The sequence below is a fragment of the Selaginella moellendorffii genome, unplaced genomic scaffold, assembly GCF_000143415.4.
Source record: "Selaginella moellendorffii unplaced genomic scaffold, v1.0 SELMOscaffold_8, whole genome shotgun sequence".
NCBI classification, from domain to species: Eukaryota; Viridiplantae; Streptophyta; class Lycopodiopsida; order Selaginellales; family Selaginellaceae; genus Selaginella; species Selaginella moellendorffii.
This window is the reverse complement of record NW_003314269.1, coordinates 2,755,842-2,778,500: the sequence shown is the minus strand read 5'-3', so window position 1 is coordinate 2,778,500 and position 22,659 is coordinate 2,755,842. Positions and strand designations below refer to the sequence as shown.

The window sequence follows — 22,659 nt, the reverse complement described above, 5'->3', positions numbered from 1 at the left end:
GGTATGGCAATGCTACTCGCGTGGACGTCCTCCGTTGGCGCTCTTCCCAAGATCGATGGCGGCCGATGCGCTTCTTGCGATTGTCGAGACGAAGGTAACTTATATGCTTCTCCTGTTTCTTTTATTTCGAGCTTGGCTGTTCTTGTTTTGTAGCAAGGAGTCCAGTGGTCACTAGGCGTTTTGCTCTTCTTTCCTCATCGTCGGCAGCCCTACTTAGCAGCAAGTTTGCTTTAGCAGTGTCGGTGGCTTGCTTTTAAATCCTCGCTTCGTTCTTTGATGGATTTTTTTTTTCTCTCCTTGCGCAGAAGCGAGGATGCAAAAGACAGTCGCATTCGTGAAGCTCTGCGGAAAGTTGTGAGCAAGCAAAAAGCTCCTGGTCTTTTGAGGCTCGTGTTTCATGATGCTGGGACTTTCAGCGCTTCCAAAGGTAGAACGAGTTTCTTCTTCATCGCAAATGTCTAGACATCTTCTTTTATATCATTTAGGTGGTGGGATGAATGGATCTATCATTTACGAGCTGGAAAGACCAGAGAACGCGGGTCTCGAACGATCCATCAAGGTAATTGTAATGCTCATGTCAAGTTAGGCTAAACAAATATGAGCACTCCTTTTCTTAGGTCCTCAACAAAGCTAGGGGGGAGTTAGAAGGTTCTCTTCATGGTACTGTTTATCATAGATTCTCGCCATGCTTTCGTGAATTAATTTTGCGTTATTTTGATGTTTTTTAAGTGTCTTGGGCGGATCTTATTGCTGTTGCTGGGTCAGAAGCCATCGTTATCTGTGGAGGACCCTTCATTCCCGTGAAGTTAGGAAGACTGGACTCAAGGTTGGTGTTGACTCTTTACTATGACCGGAAGACAGTGTATTGACCGTCTAGTTTATGTGTTGATCCAGTGTTGCTGACATACAAGGTGAGCTGCCTAGCGAGGATCTCAATGCTGTGGCCCTGAAGAAGATTTTTCAAAGCAAGGGTTTCTCGTGAGTATGTCTCGTCAAAGTTCGCTCGAACTTTTCATGCTTTTTTCTTATCACTTTCCTAATGGCTGCGACTTTGTCAAGCTTGTAGGACTCAAGAAATGGTAGCTCTTTCGGGCGCTCATACGCTTGGCAGCAAAGGTTTTGGCAATCCTACAGTGTTTGACAACAGCTATTACGACGTTCTCTTGAAGATGCCTTGGAGCGATCCTGGTAAGCTGACCAAGATCAAAGACTTTGACGGTGCATCCTTTCTTTCATTTTTTTCTTTGTTTTGTTTTGTTTTTCAGATAACAAAATGGCGTCAATGATCGGCTTGCCATCTGATAGAGTCCTTGTCAGTGACGAAGAGTGCCTCCCGTAAGTCGCTGAATTTCGTTTTAGATGATACTGTTTATTTCTTCGACTTTCAGCTGGATACAACTTTACAAGCGGGACCAGTCGAAGTTCTACGCCGATTTCACGTTGGCCTACACTAAGCTGGTAAATCTAGGCGCGGAATGGGAAGGATAAAAGTCCCTGGTAATACAATAGAGAATGGTTTTCTTACTTCTTTGTTTTTTGGCTGCTTCTTTGGCTCTCGTGTTCCCGGCGCAGCCACGTTGCATGTGGGGTGCTCAGAGGCCTCGCAAGAAAGCATATGGCGCTCTCAAATGCAACGAGGCAAAGATTGACGCAGACCATGAGTGGTACGACTTTTATAAACCTCGTGCTTCGATTTCTTATGATATTTTCCTTGTCTTTTTAACACAGACATGGGCCTGTAAAGGGCAAAGCTACAAAACTCCAGACAAATTTTTGGACAAAGCTTAATGCAGTTCTAATGCAGTCCTAATGCAGTCCCCCCGAAGGTAGCATGGATCTGGCAAATGGGAAAGAAAGTCGAGCAAGGTGGTTTGCCGACAGTGGTTTTCGAAGATTTTTGCAACTTGTGACAAACACGTTGTGCTGGCGTTTCTCATTTCTGCTGCTGCAACTTTGATTGGTACTGAGACCCGGGAGCTGCGGGGTGTGACACTGAAATGCGGTCCAAATTCTTATTTCCGATCACGATGGACCGAGAGCGTTATACACATGTAGCAAAACTTCTATATCGCAGTCGAGAAGGCGTCGTGGTTTGGAGGTCTCTATCCGTCCAACTCGATACCACCCCGAGAAGTCTGCGAACGACACACATACATGCACGAACCGGGTCAAGGCCGGCCTGGAGGAGGGCTGGAAGGAAAAGGAAATGTCGGACAATACTCGCGGCGAGCAGGCACACGTTGGAAATTGTAGCGGCACCGAATCTTTGTCACTTCAACAGGGAGACTAGAACAGTTCTCGGCCGTTTGGAAGGCTGCCGGGCGTGAAGAACATTGGCGTTATCAACGATGAGGACGTCTCCTTTTTGCCAGGGGAAGGCAACTTTCTCCTCGTCCAGGATCCGCAGGCAGGCATCCAGAGCATCCTGGGGGAAGGGAGAGCAATCTCCAAAGTAAGCATCAAAGGATCCCGGGGGTGCGGAGGCCTTGAAGACTTGGATGCCGGCGATGGTGTTGAACCAGACTTTCTCGCCAGTGTGTGGATTGATCTTCACGCCGGGGCAGGGATTGGAAATGAAACGAGCCTCGTCGTTGTCGAGCCACTCGATTCTGGAACCAACTTTCTCGGCCCTGGAAACAAAAAACGGAGCTGGTTAGAGGCAGCAAAAAGAAGTTTTGAGGCAAAGATGACCAAGCAGCTTTGGACGCGAAGCAAAGCAAAACCAAAGAGAGTGACAGAAAGGAAAACTCGGGTCCAAGCAATGATAGGAGGGAGGACAGCAAGTGGATACCTTTGCTCCGCCTCAAGCTTGTCATCCGTCTGGAACATAGACTTCCAGCTCCCATGCCCTCCCTGGGCCAGCTTCTTGGAGTATCTCACGCCTTTTTGCGACAGCTCCTCGAGGAAGTGCTCGTGTCCACTCTCCACAAGTTTCTCATACACCGTTCTTCCGTGAGCAACTAGCGTGCTTCCGCCAGCCTCTTGTGGAGCGGGGCTCTGGCAGAAGAAAACAATCCTCGATGGCGAGTTTGGAAGCTGGTGGCAGGCAGAAAGTCAGTATCATCGCGAAAAGGGAAGATGAGTGGAACATACATAAGCGACTTCGTTGTGGAAGCCGATGGGCTTGTGGAGCGGGATTCCATCGTTGGCGGTGAAGACTCTCCCCAGCACTCGCTGCCGGGTCGCCTCTCCCCCGACGCTGTAGGGGAACTCCTCGCCGTCGAGGCGCTGCACAAGCTCGTCAAAGTCGGCAGCGGAGTCGAGGTTGAACCCGCGGAGCAGGACCGCTCCGCTGCGGGCGAGCTCGTTTCGCAGCAGGGATTTGCCGCCGGGCTGCTCCAGCGCTAGCAGAAGGCTCCGCTTGTCGCTCGACTCGGAGGAACTCGGCTTGAGAACCGCTGGAAAAGGAGCTGAATTGCTCAGGAGCTTCTGCTCCGGGATGCTGCTGTTGGTGGCAAAGATCGTCGTCGCCACCGGCATTTGAACCATCTTCGCGGAACAGAAGAAAAAAAAGAGAAAAGAAGGAAACTCAAGCTCTGCAGCAAAGAAATTGGAGTAGCGAGGATCGGATCTCGTGAGATATGAGCGAAATAAAATCGTTCTCTTTCTCTCTTCCGGACCGACTTAAAGCTCTCTTCACAGCGAAACCAAATTGGACTGGGGATTGGACGAGAAAAGAATGAATTGCTCGCCTCTTTTCGGACTAGCTCGCTCGTCTGCTCGAGATAAAACCTTAAAAAACTTGATTTTGTGATAGAGGCGAGGGATGTGGTCGCGTATTTATACTCCCCATCTGTGGTGGACCTGCTCATCAAACTGGCGATAAGGTACAGTCGTTTCGTACACGCTCTTTGCTCTGTTTAAACGAGTTTGTGAGTAGAGGCGAGTTGGCGCTCGCGGTGGCTTATTTGGCGTGTACGGCCGCAGCCTAGCTGGTTCCAATTCCTCGGGTTGTCTGTGACTCGATATTTTCCGAGTGGAAAGCAGTAGAGCCGAAACCTCTCTCGAGGTAACATCTCATCTTCCATAATAGCTTAATTGATTTTTCCTGTAAGAATAATATCTTCTAATCTTTGCTTGCTGTAGATCCCACGTTTTCGAATTCGTTCCGTGCACGTGGGTGGAAAAATGGAAATACGGAGGAAAATTTCTCCATCCATTGGTCGAACTGGAAGTTTGACAATCGAGTTTCTACCGTGATCATAGGGAAAATTCGGTGTGGTTCTCTTTCGCTACTTGCGTGTTACGACCGCGATAAAGCAACAATAAAGCCGGTGATAATAAATCTTCACTAAACGAGAGATCTCTATTTTCTTGGATTGCTACTAGCTTTTCTCTGCGACATTTGTCCCAAGCCGTGATCATCCAGCTGAAAGAGAGAGATGGGGAAAAAAAAAAAAAAAAGAGAGAGAGCGAGAGAGAGAGAGAGAGAGAGAGAGAGAAAGGTGCCAAAGCTGAGATGTCATTGTTTCCATATGATTTAACCAGCTCTCGGACTTCCGAGGCAAAATCTTTTTTATGGCAACACTGTGCACTCTAGCTCTCCATTCCAAGGCCTTAGTCTCGTCTTCTTCCTTCTTTTCTTCTAGAAACTTAACCGGATTTAGGTCCAGAAGGAGGAGCTTTGGAGCAGTGCCCAATGCGAAGATTGGCGAGGAGGACAAGACGCTATCATCGAAACAAGGTAAGGTTTTTAACTTTCCCTTGAAGAACACTAGCTAGAGTTTGTGGCTCGTTCTTCTTCTTTAGAAGATGTTTCGAAGACAACCAAGCCGGAGAGTTCCATCGATTTGGGCGATCCGGACGTCGGATGGGTTCCTGTTTTGCCGCACGTACTCACGGCGGCCATGGCGAACTTCATGTTTGGTTACCACATTGGGTGAGCTCTTTCGCGTGTTCTTGAGCTCTAAGTTTTTGGTTTGCAGTGTTATCAATGGACCGCTGGAATCCATTGCCCGGGAGCTTGGCTTTGACGGGGACACCATAATGCAAGGCTTCGTGGTGAGCATTTTCATTGTGGGTGCGTTTGCTGGGAGCGTAAGTGGTGGTGTTCTAGCGGACAAGATTGGACGACGTAGAACTTTCCAGCTGGATATGATCCCGCTCGTCCTGGGGCCTGCTATCAGGTTTGCTCTTTTCTAGTTCTTGGTCGTGTTCTTTGCCTCTTGTTTCTTCTTGCTCTGACTTGTTTGTGTGAATGCAGTGCGAATGCTCACACAGTTAACGAAATGCTCATCGGTCGGGCTTTGGTGGGGCTCGGCATTGGGATCAACACCTCGCTCGTTCCTCTCTACATTTCAGAGGTGATAGTTTTTTGATTTTCTATTTCCGCAAGTTTTGATCGTAGAGTTTGCTACTTTTCACGTAGATTTCTTTCCTTAACATCTTAGAGCTTGGTTTTACAGATATCTCCCACAAAGTATCGAGGCGCCTTGTGTAGTTTATGCCAGATTGGTACGTGTACCGGGATTATAGTCTCTTTGCTCCTTGGAATTCCAGCACAAACCGATCCTCACTGGTAGTAAACTCCGTCAACTTCGACGATGGAAAAAAAAAAACACATTTTATACTTTCTTTTTCCAGGTGGAGAGAAATGTTTTGGATTGGCTCGGTTCCTGCCGCATTGCTCATCGTCGCAATGCAGTTCGCCGTGGAAAGCCCTCGCTGGCTCGCAAGAGTAAGCAAAAGCTTTTTTCTCTTCAAAGGTACTTAAAACTTCTCGCAAGGAGTATCTATACAGAACGGACAATGGGAAGAGGCACTTTCCACGATAAAAAAACTGTGGGGTGAGGCCGAAGTGGAGCAAGCGATCCAGGAGCTGAAAAGATCCAGCGACGTAGATGGCGAGAAAGATCAAGCGTCGTGGGGAGAACTCCTGCTCGCACAAAACCGAAAAGGTTCTTAAGTTTCCTCCCTCATTCTCTTAATTTGTTTCATGTTTTTCTATGATTTCTTCGCAGTGGCACTCATAGGTGGCTCCCTCTTCTTCCTTCAGCAGTTCGCGGGGATTAACGGGGTTTTGTATTTCTCGTCCTCGACTTTCCACGACGCTGGGATTAGCGATGGATTAACAGCCAGCGTTGCCGTTGGCGTTGTCAACTTTGCGGGTAGTCTTTCAAGCTTGGCTGTGTTCTTGTTTACAATGGCTTGGCTCTTCGCAGGGGCGCTGGTAGCATCGTCTCTCATGGACAAACAAGGACGGCGAAAGCTCTTAATGATCAGCTACACTGGCATGGTACAAAACAAATAACTAGGCTCGATTCGAAACACTTGTTGTTCTTAACACGTTTGTAGGCGATCTCCATGGCTGTGCTCGTAGTGGCATTGGAGGCCCCCATGGACGACTCCGTAGCGCACTTACTTTCCGTGATTGGAACACTCACGTACGTGGAACGTTCATCTAGTAGTTCTTCTGTAGTTTCCAGGCTTTTCTTTGTAGTAGACTTTGATGATCTCCAGTACTGAGCTTTGTCCTCTACAGATATATGTTTACCTTTGCTCTTGGAGCTGGGCCAGTGACAGGTATTATCATCCCCGAGCTATGCACGACGAGAAGCCGAGCAAAGATCATGGCTTTTAGCCTGTGCGTGCATTGGGTGAGTGATCTCTTTTCACTCTTCTTGTGTTCTTTCGTATCAAGAAAGAAAAAATCTCATGTTCTATTTCTACAGGTGTCCAACTTTCTCATCGGCTTGTTCTTCCTGACCGCGATTCAAGCGTTTGGCCTTCCAGCGGTCTACACTGGCTTCGGTGCCGTCTCCTTGGCCACCGTCGCCTTTGCAAACAGCTTCATCATCGAGACCAAAGGCAAATCGCTCGAGGAGATCCAGCTTCTCATAAATCCAGACTAGCGAGCATAGACAAAAGCTTGAAACGAAAACACTTTAAAGTGGGCTAACAAACAAGGTACGCTTCTCGCTATAACTTGATCGGCCACATCGATCGAGGAAATCCAAGTTTTGGAATTCTCGGCAGACAAGGCTCACGCCTCGATTGGTTTCCAGCGAGTGGCATAAAGATGATCCGGGGAAGCGTCCACGCTGCTGGAAACAAACTTGCTACTATGAAGAATGGCCATGAGGCTCGTACGTTATGCGGCTTTAATAGACAAGGAGGACCACTCTACTCGGACACAAAAAAACGTCCTTGTGGAATTATATCTTTCTTTTTCCTCTTTTTTCATAATGTAAGCTTCGATTTCTCCATCCGTCGAGGTCGAGAACTTTGACAAGGGAAAATTCCTTTTTTCTTGGTGGGAGCTTCTTTGCCTCCAGACGACAAAGACTTTCTCTCGAGCAGCACTACATTTAGATGGAAGAGACGTAGTGTAACATCCGTAGAGGGTCAAATGACAAGCTCGTGAGTTGATGACTGTGGAGCCCAAAATCACCCATTCTCTTTTATTTCCAGCTCTTATCTTCCTATTATGTATTTATTACATTTCATTTTTTCAAGACAGCAACATAGCATTTTGAAATGGGTTCACCACTTGACAATGTGATCCTTTTTCCAAGAACATAAAAAATAAAAAAGGGCCCTGTGGAATCTGTCACTCCACCCACCTTGAGCAAAACATAGGAACTCTTTTGCCACAAACTCTGCAAACTCTGCATATGTATGGGGCCGAGAGAAGTGCTCTACTAGGAAGGTAAAACACCACATTGCATCAAACATGGGAGGTTTGACGTCGAAATCTTTGGCAAGTCATAGGTCGCCACCTTTTAAATGCTCTCTCTCTCTAGAGATAATTAGCGCTAATATAAGTTGGTGGAATGTTCTTTAGAGGAGACTATGGTGAGGATAATAAAATAAGCTTTCATTCTTTTTCATGCATGGGAGAAGGTACTTATAAACGACAACACTATTGGGTTTGACTTATAATCGAAAATCTAATCACTCGTCTTTCGCATGGAAGTAAAGTTGGTGGAGCCCCAGAGCGGTAAAAACGAAAAAATGGGCCAGTACGGCAAGGACACGTTACCCGCCGGTGGGGCTCAACAGCAACGGACATGCGCCGTACGCCCGCATTAAATAATCTGGGCAGAAGACGAGAAGAATATGCGCCTGGAATATACTCGTGAATGTGTTTCTCTCTACTACTAGCGGTCCTCTTCCAGTGATGTTCGAGTGGCTCGTTTTGCCACACCAAAACAAAATTTTAGGGCTAGAGGGGACGAGGAGGGAGGAGGGGAAAGTGGGGGGAGATTTTGGGAGCTGGCTCGGGCAGATTCACGAGTGATTCCTTTGCGCGCGAATTCAGGGCACCAAACAACGCAGCACATCGCCTTTGCGACGCGGCTTCGCGGAAGCCGATGTTTGTTGACTATGGCGAGATCGCTCATCTTTTTTCTCACGGATTGATGAGAGAAATTCCAGTTTTCTAGGCGATCGGTCGCGCGACGGGCGGCGAGCGCTCGAAATTCAGGGTTTTGTAGCTACCAGTTCCCGTGGGGTTTGTTTCTTTCTCTTTTCTCCTCCCCCCCCTTATCCCCGCTTGCTTTCTATTGCTGTTCGTGGGAGGGAAAATGTCAATCTCTTTCACCTCCACTTTGTTCTCTCTCTTTTTCTTAGAAGGTTTGGTCCTGGTGGGTTGGATTGGACAGGGAGACTGATGACGATGGGCGCAATCTGAGCTCTCCATTCAGGAAGCAGCAATCTCCAAAGCTCAATCTTCCTCCTCCTCCCCTTACTTCATCCTCATCGCCAGCTTTTACTCGATCGTCATCAAATCCATCAGTCATGGTGTGCTTGGCTTTCCAAAAGAGCTCCACTGGTGGCGCTCTCGAGCAACGCCACGAAGCCAGCAAGATCAATGGAGCAGTGTCAGACGTCACCCTCCCGGTTCCCGATGATCATCCCAACAATTCGGCTGGCGCAGCCTGTCAATCCAGCCGGAGCAGCAAGAAGATGAGCTTGAAAGCTTCCATTCTTTTCAAGCTCACGCTCTTCATTGGAATTGTGGTAAGTGTTCTTTCTTTCAAGTTCTTGCTCGTTGTTTCGTTTTGATGTTTTGTTTTCGCCTGCTTCTTTATGTTGGTGGCAGACTTACGCAAAGTTTCTCTATCTTTTTCTTTTCGTCTTACAGGTCGTATCTTCCTCTGGAGTTCTAGCTGCTGTTCTATGGTTTAAGACACACCAGCAGCTAGCTGACGAGATTGGCCGGCGCTTGGCAGCAGTCTCGGTTCTCCGGCGAGAGCAACTCAATGACTACCTGCTGGGCGAGATCGATAAGATGGTGCTCATCGCTTCCAGAATCCAGATCGTTAACAATCTCGCAAACACGGGAGTTACGCGGGAGACCGCCAAGTATGACCTCCAGTCGGCCATCTCTGCCATCTCGGAGATCACGGGTGCTGCTGTCTACAACAAGGAAGGCTCGCTCCACTTTGCGACGAGCAACAACCAGACTTTCAGTCCATCTCTCGCCCACCAGGATTATAAGCTTGTGGAGACCGCGCCTGTACAGATCGCTTTCCCGAAACTGCGTGACAAGCTGTGGGAGTATAACATTTCTAGAGCCATTATGCTGGTAAGATGTCTTTGTTCTTCCTGGTTTTGGATTTCTTAGCGTGGTTTTGACTTTGCATAGTAGTTATAACCTTTGTTTTTTATTCTTTTCGTGTTTTGCTCTACAGAATCAGACCATGATAGGAGTGCTGACCGCGTTGATTAATGCGACAACGTTGAAGACGTTAATCCACGACAGAACTGGGCTCCAGAACACTGGCGAGCTGATTGTAGGGGTGCCTATTGAGAATAAAACTGTACACCTCTTGTTGCCTCCGCAAGCTCATCCCGGTGTTACGTCGGTTCCTCTCAGTGGTTCCATGGCCAGTGCTATAGGCGGACTATCTGGAGTTCGACGAGAGCGAGACTATAGAGGAGTGGAAGTTATCGTCGCCTACGCTCCAGTTGGATACCTGAACTGGGGTGAGCTTGTTGGTTTGGTTTTTTTATTCTGTTCTAAAATCTTTGGTTGACTTGCAGGTCTTCTTGCAAAGCTCGATATCAAAGAAGCTTACGCACCAATATCCAACATACAAATTGTTATTGTGGTCACCATAGTGGTGATTCTGGTCGTTGGAATCATCGCTTCTCTTTGCCTTGCAAAGGTAGAAGGAAAAACATTTCTTCGTTTATTTTTTTAACGTGCAATTGCAGGTTTTCACCGCACCGATTATCGAGCTTGGGAAAGTAGCAGCGGCTCTTGGGAGTGGTGACATGGGAGCTCGAGTCAAGAGTAACTCAGCCTGGTTTCGGGATGAAATTCATGACCTGCAGGGAATTTTCAACAGCATGGCAGATCAGATATCTGACCATCACTCTACGTTGGAGCAAAAGGTTTCTTCGTCGTGTATCTTTTACTTCATATAATACTAAGCCTACTGTCTCTAGGTTGCAGAGCGAACGCGAGATCTTGCTCGAGCAAATGAAATTCTGGCGACCGAGATCGAGGAGAGAAAGCGGATGGAGATGGAGCTACAAATGGCCAAAGATGTAGCCGTCGCAGCTGACAAAGCCAAGTCGGAGTTCCTCGCAAACATGTCACACGAAATTCGCACTCCCTTGAACGGAATCATCAACTGCACGGAGCTGTGCCTGGACACTCAGACGTCTACAGAACAACAAGAATATCTGGAACTTGTACGTAAGATCAAGTTCAAGCTTGTAGCTAGATTGATTCGAGTGACCAACTTGGGTGCCTCGTTGTATCAGGTGCGCTTCTCTGCGAAGCATTTGTTGCGGATAATCACAGACATTCTAGATTTCAGCAAGATAGAAGCTGGAAAGCTGGAGATGGAAGACATCCAGTTCTCGTTGTATGACCAGCTAGAGCACGCTGTGTCAGTTCTAGCAGCACGGGCACACAAGAAAAACCTGGAGCTAGCTTGGAGTGCTGATGCCGATGTTCCTGATCAGATAGTTGGCGATCCTGGGAGGCTCTTTCAAGTGTTCGTCAATCTCATTGGTACGCAGCGTATCTTTCAGACACAGATTGGATTCGCATCTAACTTTTTAGCGTTTCTTTCTCTAAAGGTAACGGGATTAAGTTCACGGAGGACGGAGAAGTCGTGGTTCTTGCGAAGCTTCAAAACAAAACCAAAGAAACTGTTGAACTACTGTTTTCAGTGAACGATACCGGTAAGTATATACAAGTCGAGCATTTGGATCCATCTAATTGAGTTTTTTCAGGAGTGGGAATCCCGAAGAACAAGCAGTCACTACTGTTCCAGGCTTTTTCACAGGTGGATTCTTCCACCACGAGGTAGTTATTTTCCTTGTCCTTGTTTTTGCAAAGGCTTGTTTCTAATGGTTTTTTCTTTTACTGAAGGTTGTATGGAGGAACCGGGTTAGGACTCGTGATATCTTCCAAGCTCGCTGCAGCCATGGGAGGAAGAATGTGGGTGGAAAGTGAAGGGCAGGGAAGTACTTTCTACTTCACGGCTACATTTCATGTCCCTGTATCAGTGCCTGGAACTTCGCCGCCTCTAGGCGTGGAAAGCTTGAAAGACGTCTCCTCCCTGGTGGTGGACGACAACAAAACGAGCAGAGACATCCTTGTTCGAATGCTCAGGGTAAAAGACTGGCAAGCTTTTGTTTCATTACTTCCACCTCATTTTTATTTTTCTTTACTCAGGCGTGGGGAATGGTTGTGGAATCCGCAAATGGTGTTGAGGATGCTCTTTCGGCCTTCCAAAGAGCTGCTCAAAGAGGCCAGCCTTTTAGGGTCTTACTCCTCGATATGTGGCTGAAAGGGACGAGTGCTACTGACTTGGTAAAGAGTTTACAAGAAAATCCAAGCTTGATCCAGAGCCGGAGCACAGCGAGACCCCTCAGTGGTGTTAGCAGCAGTTCACAGACTATACACTGCAATAGGCTGTGTAACGGAGACCATGAAGTGGAGCCCGAGTGTCCATCGATATTGATACGTGGACACAATAAACTCCCCAATGGAATCATCCACAAGCATCGGGGATCACCAGCTCAAAGTTCCAAGTCTCAAGTGGCAGAGCAAAACTTTTCGACGCCAAGCGAAGGTACTAAGTGTCTGGACCAAAATCTCAAAGACACTCCAATGCTTCCTATTGTCATGCTTACTTCTCTAGAACACTCGGACGCAGCAAGGTACAATCTCTTCATTCTTCCTTTTGCTTATTCATGGCACACTTCGTGCTTTTCTCCCAGGTGTAAGCAGATAGGTGTTGACGTCCACACATCAAAGCCAATCAAACGAGCTCTATTAAAACGAGCTTTAAATGCCGCTCTAGGAATTCCCGAAGATCCTGAAATTGTCTCTCAGGAGCCACAGGTAATGCAATGGAGTTTTTTGTTTGTCTTGATTTTATGCCTGAATATTTTCCAGGGAAGATCGCTCAAGCAAATCCCTGAGGGACAATCCAAAGGCCTCAAGATTTTGGTAGCAGAAGACAATGTCGTGAACCAGCGGGTTGCAATGACACTGCTACAGAAGTGGGGTCATGCAACCGTTTTGGCTTGCAATGGTAGCGAAGCGGTCGAGCAATCGTCAAAAGAGTTTTTCGATCTCGTCTTGATGGATGTAAGTTCTTTCTTCTTCATCTACATTTTTGTTTGAGACTTTCTTGTGAAAAATCCAGGTTCAAATGCCAATTTGCGATGGTTTCCAGGCCACGAGGGAAATTCGTGAGCTTGAGAAGAGCAGTGGAGTGAGAACTCCTATAGTTGCAATGACGGCACACGCCATGTCCGGGGACGGAGATCGCTGTATAGCTGCTGGAATGGATGGGTACATTAGCAAACCTCTTAACGCGAAAAAGCTAAAGGATTTACTCGAGCTAGTTGCCACTGGTACGTTAAGGTTGGATTTAGTCATGTATACATAACCTCGTTAGCTAGCTTTGATTCCTTATAGCTCAAGAAATTTTGTTTCTACTTTGTAATATATTATATATATATATATATAAATATATATATATGCAAATTATTTTCTGTAAGCCACTTTGATTCTTCCCACAGAGGTCACAACAATTCTGGCAGAGATTCCAAATGACATGAGTGACACTTATCTATATCCAAAGAACACTCCTCCATTATCATTGCACAAATCTCAACTCTCAACACTATAAACTTTGCAAATTGCTTGAGATGCTCATCAGCAGCAGATGTCATGGTCATGGGGCTGAAAATCAAGTGCTAAAAAATGTTAGTCACTTGCTCCAAATATGACATGGTTAATAAATTTCTTCCATAGCATAAGAAAAGAGGGAAATCTCCATCTTCTCTCATTTTTCTCTTTGAATGTATAAGTCATACATGCTTACTATTTCTGTTGTCCCTGTTTGGCACACTAAAATGTCGCAAAATTGTGCTTGATATTAAGAGAACTCTCTCATTAAAAGTAAAGGCTTGACATTTTGTTGAACAATACTATCATTGAGTATAGACAACCCTTGCAAGTGTCAACGGCAGTAAATCGTAAGAGGCTTAAGCAACTTAAAGCATTTAAATAGCTAAAGCCTAAGGAGCCACACTATCATTTTGCAGGTGTCAATGACAGCAAATCCTCATCCTCAAGGCTTGAGCAACTTAAAGCATTTAAATAGCTCAAGCCTAAGGAGCTGTGGAAGGAAAGATTTTCTAGAGTTTTCACAGTGGTTGGAGTAGCAGCAGCAGCAAAAGCAATCACCATTGTTTCATCCACCAGAGCTTTAAATTTGATAAATCATAATAATAAGAACAATAGAGAAAGAGAAGGGGAGAAGAAGATTCAACTTCAAGATTGTTGTAGTTGAGGTTGTGGTCAAGTAATAACTATATGCAAATTGATTGTTGGTATGATATGCTCTACTAAGAAAGTTGCACCTTGGATGCAATGGTGCTCTTAGCCATTCTCAGCACTCCAAACACTCTGGAAAAATTAGTATATGGAATACAAAAAACTGTGTATATCTAATTAGTCTAAAAACATTATTTTATATAGGAGTAAGTGGTTTGAATTGAAACTATGAGTGCATGGAATATGGAAAGGGAATACAGAAATGTGTATATCAATTAACCCAAAAACCCTAGCTTATATATAGGAGTGAGTGGTCTAGATTGAAACCAATCCGACGGCTACCAAAATCCCACTACGCTAATATTAGTATACGGCATCGTAGCCGTACACTTGGCCCTCACATCATCCCCTCCTCTCGGAATAATGGAAAGCCGTCAGGATTGTCTTGTAGATGGGCTGGGATCTGGAGGAACGTCAGGAGGAAGCATCGGTGGATCTATAGACGGTATTAACTGCTCCTGATCCTTTTGTATGAAGCATTTTAACCGCTGCACATGCACAATCTCCGGAGGATCAGCCTACTGAACATCATGCCGAACTTCATAAACTTGCGGTCCAACTTGCCGCAACACCCGATACGGTCCTTTCCACTGCGCAAGGAGCCCCTTAGATAAACCACGTACTGTAAGATGGGGAAAACAGACTAACACCAAATCATCCACTTTGTACTCCACAGGTGGACGATGATGGGAGTTGTAGCGCCGTTGTTGTCCCACTTGTACGCGGCCTAAGTGTTCGGCAGACTCTGCTCGGACAAGTGGAAGAATGCTTGTCAAATATTGATCCCATGACTTAGCATCAGGAGCTCGTGGTAATCGCGAAGGTAAACCCAGCTCTGTTGGTAATATTGGATCATGACCATATAGAAATTTATATGGTGAAGCACCAATAGAACTCTGCACCCCTGTGACATAGGCATACCGAAGAGACGGCAAATAACCATCTCAATCTGAATGTTGAAAGTTCACATACTTCGCAATCATCCCTTTGAATGTCCGAACGAGCCGTTCCACCAGACCATTTGATTGTGGATGATAAGCACTCGTAAAAGTGTGGCGTATCCCCAACCGAGATGTCAAAACATGAAATACCTCAGCCATAAATGCAGGACCATTATCCGAAAGAATCCGCTCTGGACAAGAATGTTGGAACACCACTCGATTGAGGAGGAAGTATCCAACAGCAGTTGCAAAGGCGCTAGCAAGAGCACCAACTTCCATCCAATGAGTCAAGTAGTCAGAAGCAATAATAACATACTCATTGCCAGCAGTCGATCGTGAAAAAGGTCCCATAAGATCAAACGCCACCAACTCAAACGGACGGGAAACTGCAATTGACTCCAACCGTCCTTCCGCAGCACAAGGGGGAATATTACGAGCTTGGCACCAAATGCAGCTACGTACATACCAGATAATATCACGTCGCATCTCCGGCCAATAGAAAGACCTGCGTAGCTTCTCGGTGACACGACGGTGTCCCATATGCCCACCTAGAATAGGAGAATCATGGTAGGCATGGAGAAACTGCGGAATAAACACCGAAGGCACCACCAGTCGTAAATGATCATCAGGATCTGTCCCCACAAAATAAAGAAGGCCATCTTTAAAGCAATATTGAGAATGTAAATGCCGGAAAGGCAAGTCATCAGCAAGTGATGCAGGATTCTCAAACCCATCTTGAAGCCTTCGAATCCATGGCTCAATCTTTTGAGCCTCACGAACCTCATCAAGAGCTTGCTCTACGCCTTGTGGACACTAAACGTCAAGGACAGCAACCGCCGACGGCACAGAATCCTCATCTAGAAAATCCACAGATGCTGGAACAACAGGTTCGTCAAAAACATGAGAAGTGAGTGGAGAAGGAAGAGGAGCTCGAGAAAGGGCATCAGCATAAGCCATAGAACTCCCTGGGCGATGAACAACATCGAAATCATATATCTGAAGCTTCAAAGCCTATCAAGCCATACGACCAACTAGGTTCTTCTGCTTCAATAATGAAGTAACAGCAGCATGGTCACCTTCAAGTAACGTCCGAGAACCATGTAAATATGCATGAAGTTTCTCAAAACCTACCAAACTGCTACTAAACACTCCTTCTCCATTGTGGAGTAGTTCATCTCCGCTGGTTGTAATGTACGGCTTATGTATGCAATGGGATGGCGCTGACCAGGCACACTCGAGCTTTCTTGCATCAACACACCTCCAAGACCAATATCAGAAGCATCAACGCGCAAAATAAAAGGTCGAGTGTAGTCGGGATATGCCAAAACCGGAGGAGTTGTCAATAGCTCTTTGAGATCCACGAACGCCCGCTCACAATCCGGAGACCAAATGAAAGATGACGTTGATGACTTCAGCAACACTCGCAATGGTGTAGTGCGATCGGAAAGATGATCCACAAAACGACTGAGATACTGCACCTTACCCAAGAAGCGTTGCACATCATTCACACACTTCGGAGTAGGGAACTTTAGAATAGCCACAAGTTTGTCAGGATCAACTTGCAAACCCTCATGAGAAATACGGTACCCAAGATAAGTTGTGTCTTTAGACCCAAACACACACTTTGACCGTTTCAGCTTTAAACCAACGTCGCGTAGCTGATCCAACACTTTACAAACATCACGAACGTGCTCCTCCCACGTCCCTTCCAAGTGGATCAAGACATCATCAATGAAGTCAACAGTCACCTCTGGCATATCGCAAAGAACCTCGTCCATCATCCGCTGGAAAGTTGCTGGAGCATTGTTCAAACCAAATGGCATCACCAAGAACTTGTATAAACCAAATGGTGTACGAAAAGCAATCTTAGGAATATCTTCTTCGGCCATCGGTACTTGCTAATACCCAGAAGCAAGATCTAGCTTGGTGAACCAACGACTGCGCCCTAAACGATCCAAGAGATCAGCAGTGTGAGGAAGAGGATACACATTTGGAATCGTCACTTCGTTTAACGGACGATAGTCGATGCAGAAATGAATAATCCCATCTGGCTTCATCACAAGATGAGGTTCACATGCCCAAGGACTCCGCGACTTCCGAATAACACCCTTCTCCAACATCTCCTTGACGTTTGCACGTAAAATCTTGATCTCCTTGGGTGACCGACGATGAATAGGAACCTTGATTGGACGAGCATCCCCGGCTGGAATGGGATGACGTATGGCAATCTTGGCCCCAAACGATAGGTTAAATTCAAAGAGATTAGAATACTCCTTCATGAGCTGGTCAACAGCTGCAACACAAAGATCATCGGAGGGATCGGAAAAGGGAAGAGCAGAACAAGATGGAAACACAAGAGGAAATAGTGGGGGAACAAAAGTAATGGAAACAGAGGTAAAAGTAGAAGGACGAAGAGGTACGGAAGTGAGAGGAATGGATGAAACATAAGGAAGTATGAGACAAGGGGGAGAAGCCTCAAAGTCACACTTGGCATGATTGCGTTGCAACCAATCCATACCAAGAATGAGGTCAAAAGCTTGACTCGGCACCACCCGCAACGACTGCAACTCAAGCTCGAAATCACCCATATGCACAATCAGGTCCGCCTCATCTCGTGCACATGCATGTGTACGGCCGTTGCCATAAAGAATGAAAACTGGATCCGCCACACGACGCAAGTGTAGACGACAACGTGTGGCAACAGGTCGAGCAATAAAAGATAAACTCAAACCTGTATCAACCAACACGGAGAGAAGAATAGGAGAGCTCTTGTTATAAAAACGAGCTTGGAAAGTAAACACTGGATGAACCGGTGCCGAGTGAACCCCTTGATGATACTCCCGAAAGAAAGATGGAGGGGTCACTAACTTATTCGCGCAAGGTCCCTCCATTACTTGCGCGACTCCTTGTTTCCCAGATGCACCTTGGTATCCAAACTTTCCACCGCAGCAGCACCAACGGGACGTTGCTGATGCCAAGGTCTCCACCCAGGAAATGGAGGTCGCAAATCTGGAAAGCGCCAACAACGCCGATAAGTATGACCAACTTCATCACACGCCCAGCAACGAACATCATGGCCACGACCACGTCCTTGCCCTTGTCCTTGGACTCGAGTAGCAGTAGCATCAACCTCCATAGGAACAGGACTATCACTCATAGGAAGTGGAGCTGAAGGACGTGTAGCGAGAAGTGGAAGAGGCGATGTCTCATAACGTTGTGCCAAGCGAAGAGCATCATCAAGGGTGGCAGGAGCAAGTGCATGCACAAGTCCGACAAGATCTTGACAAAGTGCTAGCCACAACATTCCTAGCTTGATCCGCTCCGACATATTGGGCTCCGCACGAAGCAAAAGACTTCGGAAACGAATGCCAAATTGCATCACCGACTCAGATGGCCCTTGGCGAAGACGATGCAATTGTTGGAAGGCACCGTCACAATCGTCGGCATGTCCGAAGGCGCATTTGAAGACGTCCGGAAAAACACTCCAATCCCCACGAGTGGCCGTGCTCAATCCATTGTACCATTGCAACGCCGTCCCTTGGAGATACGTGGGAAACTCACGCAAACGTCGAGCATCATCCCAAGAATGATATTGTGAGACACAAAATCCCTAGGCCCCAAAGTGGAGCCGGAAGGGCGCCACGTGGTAGTGGCCGAAGCGAGAGCCAAACGAGCGTAACACGTTTGGACCAAAAGCTCCGACTTGAAAAGTCAAGAGCGGGAGTGGAACTCCCAACAAAGTGCTCGAGGAACGAGCATGAAGCAAGCAAAAGGCGAGGCTCCAAAAAAGGACCCAAAAGGACCAACACATGACACGTGGAAGTGTCCGAGATGGACCCGAGTTGGAGTCCGAAATGGAGTCTGAGATGGACCTGAGATGGAGTTCGAGGTGGAGTCCGAGGTGGACCCGAGATGGAGTCCGAGTTGGAGTCCGAGGTGAACCCGAGATGGAGTCCGAGATGGAGTCCGAGATAGAGTCTGAGATGGACCCGAGATGGAGTCCGAGATAGACCCGAGATGGAGTCCGAGATGGACCCGAGATGGAGTCCGAGATGGAGTCCGAGATGGACCCGAGATGGAGTCCGAGATGGAGTCCGAAGTGGAGTCCGAGGTGGACCCGAGATGGACCCGAGTTGGAGTCCGAGGTGAACCCGAGATGGAGTCCGAGATGGAGTCCGAGATAGAGTCTGAGATGGACCCGAGATGGAGTCCGAGATGGAGTCCGAGATAGACCCGAGATGGAGTCCGAGATGGACCCGAGATGGAGTCCGAGATGGAGTCCGAGATGGACCCGAGATGGAGTCCGAGATGGAGTCCGAAGTGGAGTCCGAGGTGGACCCGAGATGGACCCGAGTTGGAGTCCGAAGTGGAGTCCGAGATGGACCCGAGATGGAGTCCGAGATGGAGTCCGAGGTGGACCCGAGATGGACCCGAAATGGAGTCCGAGATGGAGTCCGAGATGACCTGAGATGGAGTTCGAGATGGACCCAAAATGGAGTCCGAGATGGACCCGAGATGGAGTCCGAGATGGACCCGAGATGGAGTCTGAGATGGAGTCTGAGATGGAGTCCGAGATGGAGTCCGAAGTCGAGACCAAGACTGAGACCGAGACCGAGACCGGGACCGAGACCAAGACCGAGATCGGGACCGAGACCGAGACCGAGATCGGGACCGAGACCGAGGCCGAGGCCGAGGCCGAGACCGAGCCCGAGCCCGAGTCTGAGTCCGAATCCGAGTCCGAGTCCGAGTCCGAGTCCAAGTCCGAGTCCGGAGCCTGAGAGGGTGAAAGCCCAAAGCGTTCGTCTCCCAGACCCTGGGGGGTTTGGTGAGCTCCAAAAGTATAGTAGGGGGAGGACTGCAGTGGAGCCAGTTTGGCCAGGAAAGGCCAGTTTGGCCCAGGAAGGCCGGACCCAGTGTTGGGTGATGAGCTGCCCACTGGGAAGTCCAAGACTAGAGTGAACACAGACCGACAAGCGGGGTAGCTTGGTGAAGTGTTCAAGAGCCGGCTCTAGTTCCCCCGGGAGATCGACTGGCCGATGCTCCCAGTCCAAGTGTGGGTGGCACTACCTACTTGGATACCTGGTGTGGCTCAACGGAACCCGCTCTAAGCCCATGGCTAGAGCACCCAAGGGCAGAAGGCGAGGAGAGTACCCAGGTGGCTCGCGTAAGGCCACGGTGTTCCGAAATGTTGTCCCAAAGGCCCAAACTGTGGAAAGGAAGAGGAGCAGTCCTCTGGGGTAGTGACCAAGGACACAGTCGTGTGGTGAGGAAGTCCCAGAGGACCGTGGGACTTAGTGGTCGGGCCTGTGGGTCTCGATCCAGTGGCAGTGTTGGCAAACACGGCCAGGGGCAGAAAGGGACTTAGTGGGGACTGACAGAGGGATATTGGGGAAGGCTATTCCCCTTGTCGGTGGGCATCCTAAGGATGCTAAGGAGTGGATCTGAGATGACCACTCACGGATGGTTTGCCTAGTCTTGGAGAGCCAAGACGGTGATGCAAGTGGTATTGGACTACCAGTGTGGCAAAGGTGATTGGGCATGGCCTTAGCGTAACGGGCTGCTATGTCGGTGGTACCTTTGAGTGTCGGTCATGGGATCGGACACGTGGAGCACTTGGACCAAGTGCAAATGTTGAGTGGCATGGATGCCATTCTCGGGGCTAGCAAGTCCCAAGTCCTGGATTGGACTTATGGAGGTTGTGAATGAGACTCCTCTAAGTGGTCAGAGGTGTGGTTAAGTGACTAAAGTAGAATGGAAAATTTAGTCGCTTACAGATATGTGGCAATCACCGTGAAGTGATCGAACCAATGGTACACATCATCCTCAGGATTCCCACGAAAGAACTCCAGCCGAATGCAAGGATTGGCACCAAGAGTAGGAGGAGTTGGACCACGTGCCGTGAATGCCGCCATCAATTGAGTTTGGTTGTTCAATTGCAAGCGCATAGCATCAAGCAATTGAACCAACTGCTGCTCTAGAGTCAAAGAAGGAGATTGCGGATCGGCCATGAAAATGAACGAAAAAGAAAAAGCAAAAGAAGATAAATGACAAAAAGCCGGAAAGAAATGGTAGATCTAGACAATGAAAAAAGCTAGATCTAAACCAAAATCCTGAAAGGAAAGAACAAAAGAAAGGAAATGGAAAAAGCTAGATCTAGATGATGCAAAAGCTAGATCTAAACCGAAATCCCAAATCTAAGCACTCCCTAGGGATAATCAAAGGTGCCCCTCACTTCCACCAATGTGAGTGCATGGAATATGGAAAGGGAATATAGAAATGTGCATATCAATTAACCTAAAAACTCTAGCTTATATACAGGAGCGAGTGGTCCGGATTGAAATCAATCCGACGGCTACCAAAATCCCACTATGCTAATATTAGTATACGGCATCGTAGCCGTACACTTGGCCCTCACAAAACTTACGGTTATCAAAATCTCACTATACTAATAATAGTATATAGCATTATAATTATACATATGGACTTTAAATCATCATTTCTTCTTATAAGGATAGAAGGTAGTTAAAGTTTTCTTGTCAATAGGCCAAGATTTGGAAGAATATCAAAAGAAGACATTATAGGACTTGTTTTTTTATTTCTTCATATGAAACATTTCAATTGTTGTATATGTACATTTTTGGAGGATCAACTTATTAAATGTCATGCTAAATACTATAAACTTGCGACCTAATTTTCTGTAATACTCAATATAGTCCTTTTTTTGGATAATTAGTTCTTTAAACAAACTGCTGAAAATAAACCAACACTCCATGTTGTGCTCCATTAATGGATGATGATGAAAGTCATAGTGTTGTTATTGTTCTACTTGTATGTTCAACAAATTTTACTTGAACCAATGGAAAAATTTTCATCAAATATTAATTCTAGACCTTAATATTGATAACTTCTGACCTCAACTCTATTGGTAAAATAAGATAACAATTATATAAAAATTTATATGGTGAAGTACCAATGAAACTCTACATCTTTATAATATATGTATATTGGAAAGATGATATATAACCATCTTAATCCAAATATTGAAAGTTCATATACTTTATGATCATCCCCTTGTTCTATGGTTATATTTAATATTCATTTCTTACCTATTTCCTACCTTATTTTCTATATAATAAAAAAATTAAAATATCATAAAAAAATCTTAATTTATTCTACCTTTTATAAAATAATTAGATTCATACTATAAGCTAGCTTTTAACTTATCTTAGATATAAATAAAAAGGTTTCATGAAGATTGGAGTTATACCAATTTTTTGCACATTACTACATATAAAAATGTGAAACTCCCATGGAATTATTGACTTATATAGTGTAATAAACATGATAATATGAAAACCACAAGCTATAACACTATCATCAATTTTATGATGAACTAAATTAACTTTACCTAACTTGGAAATCTTGAAAATGAAGGACTTCAAAACCTAAATATAGCAAATCACTATCATTCACAAAAAAATCAACACAATAACCAATCTTGTAAGCTTCCTTAATTTGCACTTCTAACCATCATAACATCACACATTTAATATTGAACTAATAATAAGGCAAAAACTTTTAGTAACACTCATAATTAAGGAAAAACACTCAAAAGTGGTTTAACATTTTAGTGGAAATATTTAAAACCATCATTGATCAGAGTGAAAGAATATACACACTCTCAAGATTCAGATCATTTTTAGAAGGATAAGAAACAATCAACTCAATATTGGATTATGGAAAAAAATTAATAAAACTGACTAAAAATTATAAATTTTACAAATGATGAAGGAAAACTTAAAATTCAAGAATATGAAAAAGGTTGGGAAAAGGAAGAAAATAAAAGAAAAAAGATAACATAACTGACACTTATCCTTTGATATATCATCAAAACTATCAAAC

The 22,659-nt window shown here is 46.1% G+C and overlaps 4 protein-coding genes across 6 annotated transcripts; 3 read left to right on the top strand and 1 right to left on the bottom strand.

The window, feature by feature from the left end:
* The first annotated feature begins 3 nt into the window (after positions 1-3).
* LOC9635762 (putative L-ascorbate peroxidase 6) lies at positions 4-1,810 on the top strand. Its single transcript, XM_024672135.1, has 11 exons — positions 4-94; positions 154-238; positions 306-427; positions 486-559; positions 618-660; positions 730-826; positions 895-978; positions 1,067-1,188; positions 1,266-1,335; positions 1,389-1,664; positions 1,729-1,810. The coding sequence occupies exons 1-10, from the start codon at positions 4-6 to the stop codon at positions 1,486-1,488; spliced, it is 888 nt and encodes a 295-aa protein (XP_024527903.1). The 3' UTR covers positions 1,489-1,664; positions 1,729-1,810.
* A 177-nt stretch (positions 1,811-1,987) lies between these two features.
* Positions 1,988-3,736, bottom strand: LOC9632318 (clavaminate synthase-like protein At3g21360). The gene is made up of 3 exons (XM_002967039.2): positions 3,094-3,736; positions 2,792-3,036; positions 1,988-2,630 (listed from the first exon to the last, which is right to left on the bottom strand). The coding sequence occupies exons 1-3, from the start codon at positions 3,487-3,489 to the stop codon at positions 2,270-2,272; spliced, it is 1,002 nt and encodes a 333-aa protein (XP_002967085.2). The 5' UTR covers positions 3,490-3,736; the 3' UTR covers positions 1,988-2,269.
* A 687-nt stretch (positions 3,737-4,423) lies between these two features.
* Positions 4,424-7,205, top strand: LOC9632317 (probable plastidic glucose transporter 1). 3 transcript variants are annotated; one of them, XR_002992052.1, is made up of 13 exons: positions 4,425-4,684; positions 4,750-4,879; positions 4,926-5,126; positions 5,204-5,303; positions 5,406-5,518; positions 5,584-5,677; positions 5,741-5,897; positions 5,961-6,107; positions 6,162-6,235; positions 6,295-6,383; positions 6,482-6,596; positions 6,672-6,906; positions 7,005-7,205. XR_002992052.1 is itself a non-coding variant. In XM_024672231.1 (12 exons), exons 1-12 carry the CDS (start codon positions 4,519-4,521, stop codon positions 6,849-6,851), a joined length of 1,566 nt encoding a protein of 521 aa, XP_024527999.1. In that variant the 5' UTR covers positions 4,424-4,518; the 3' UTR covers positions 6,852-7,205. The 3 variants fall into 3 exon arrangements, 1 of the variants encoding a protein (XP_024527999.1); XM_024672231.1 differs by having other exon boundaries at positions 4,424-4,684; positions 6,672-7,205; XR_002992053.1 differs by having other exon boundaries at positions 4,516-4,684; positions 4,753-5,126.
* Positions 7,206-8,210: 1,005 nt separating this feature from the next.
* On the top strand, positions 8,211-12,974 carry LOC9635761 (sensor histidine kinase GacS). Its single transcript, XM_002967402.2, has 14 exons — positions 8,211-8,961; positions 9,086-9,529; positions 9,636-9,930; positions 9,988-10,112; positions 10,162-10,341; positions 10,396-10,644; positions 10,717-10,969; positions 11,038-11,142; positions 11,194-11,266; positions 11,333-11,576; positions 11,639-12,126; positions 12,187-12,310; positions 12,365-12,559; positions 12,618-12,974. The coding sequence occupies exons 1-14, from the start codon at positions 8,740-8,742 to the stop codon at positions 12,861-12,863; spliced, it is 3,243 nt and encodes a 1,080-aa protein (XP_002967448.2). The 5' UTR covers positions 8,211-8,739; the 3' UTR covers positions 12,864-12,974.
* The last annotated feature ends 9,685 nt before the right edge of the window (positions 12,975-22,659 follow it).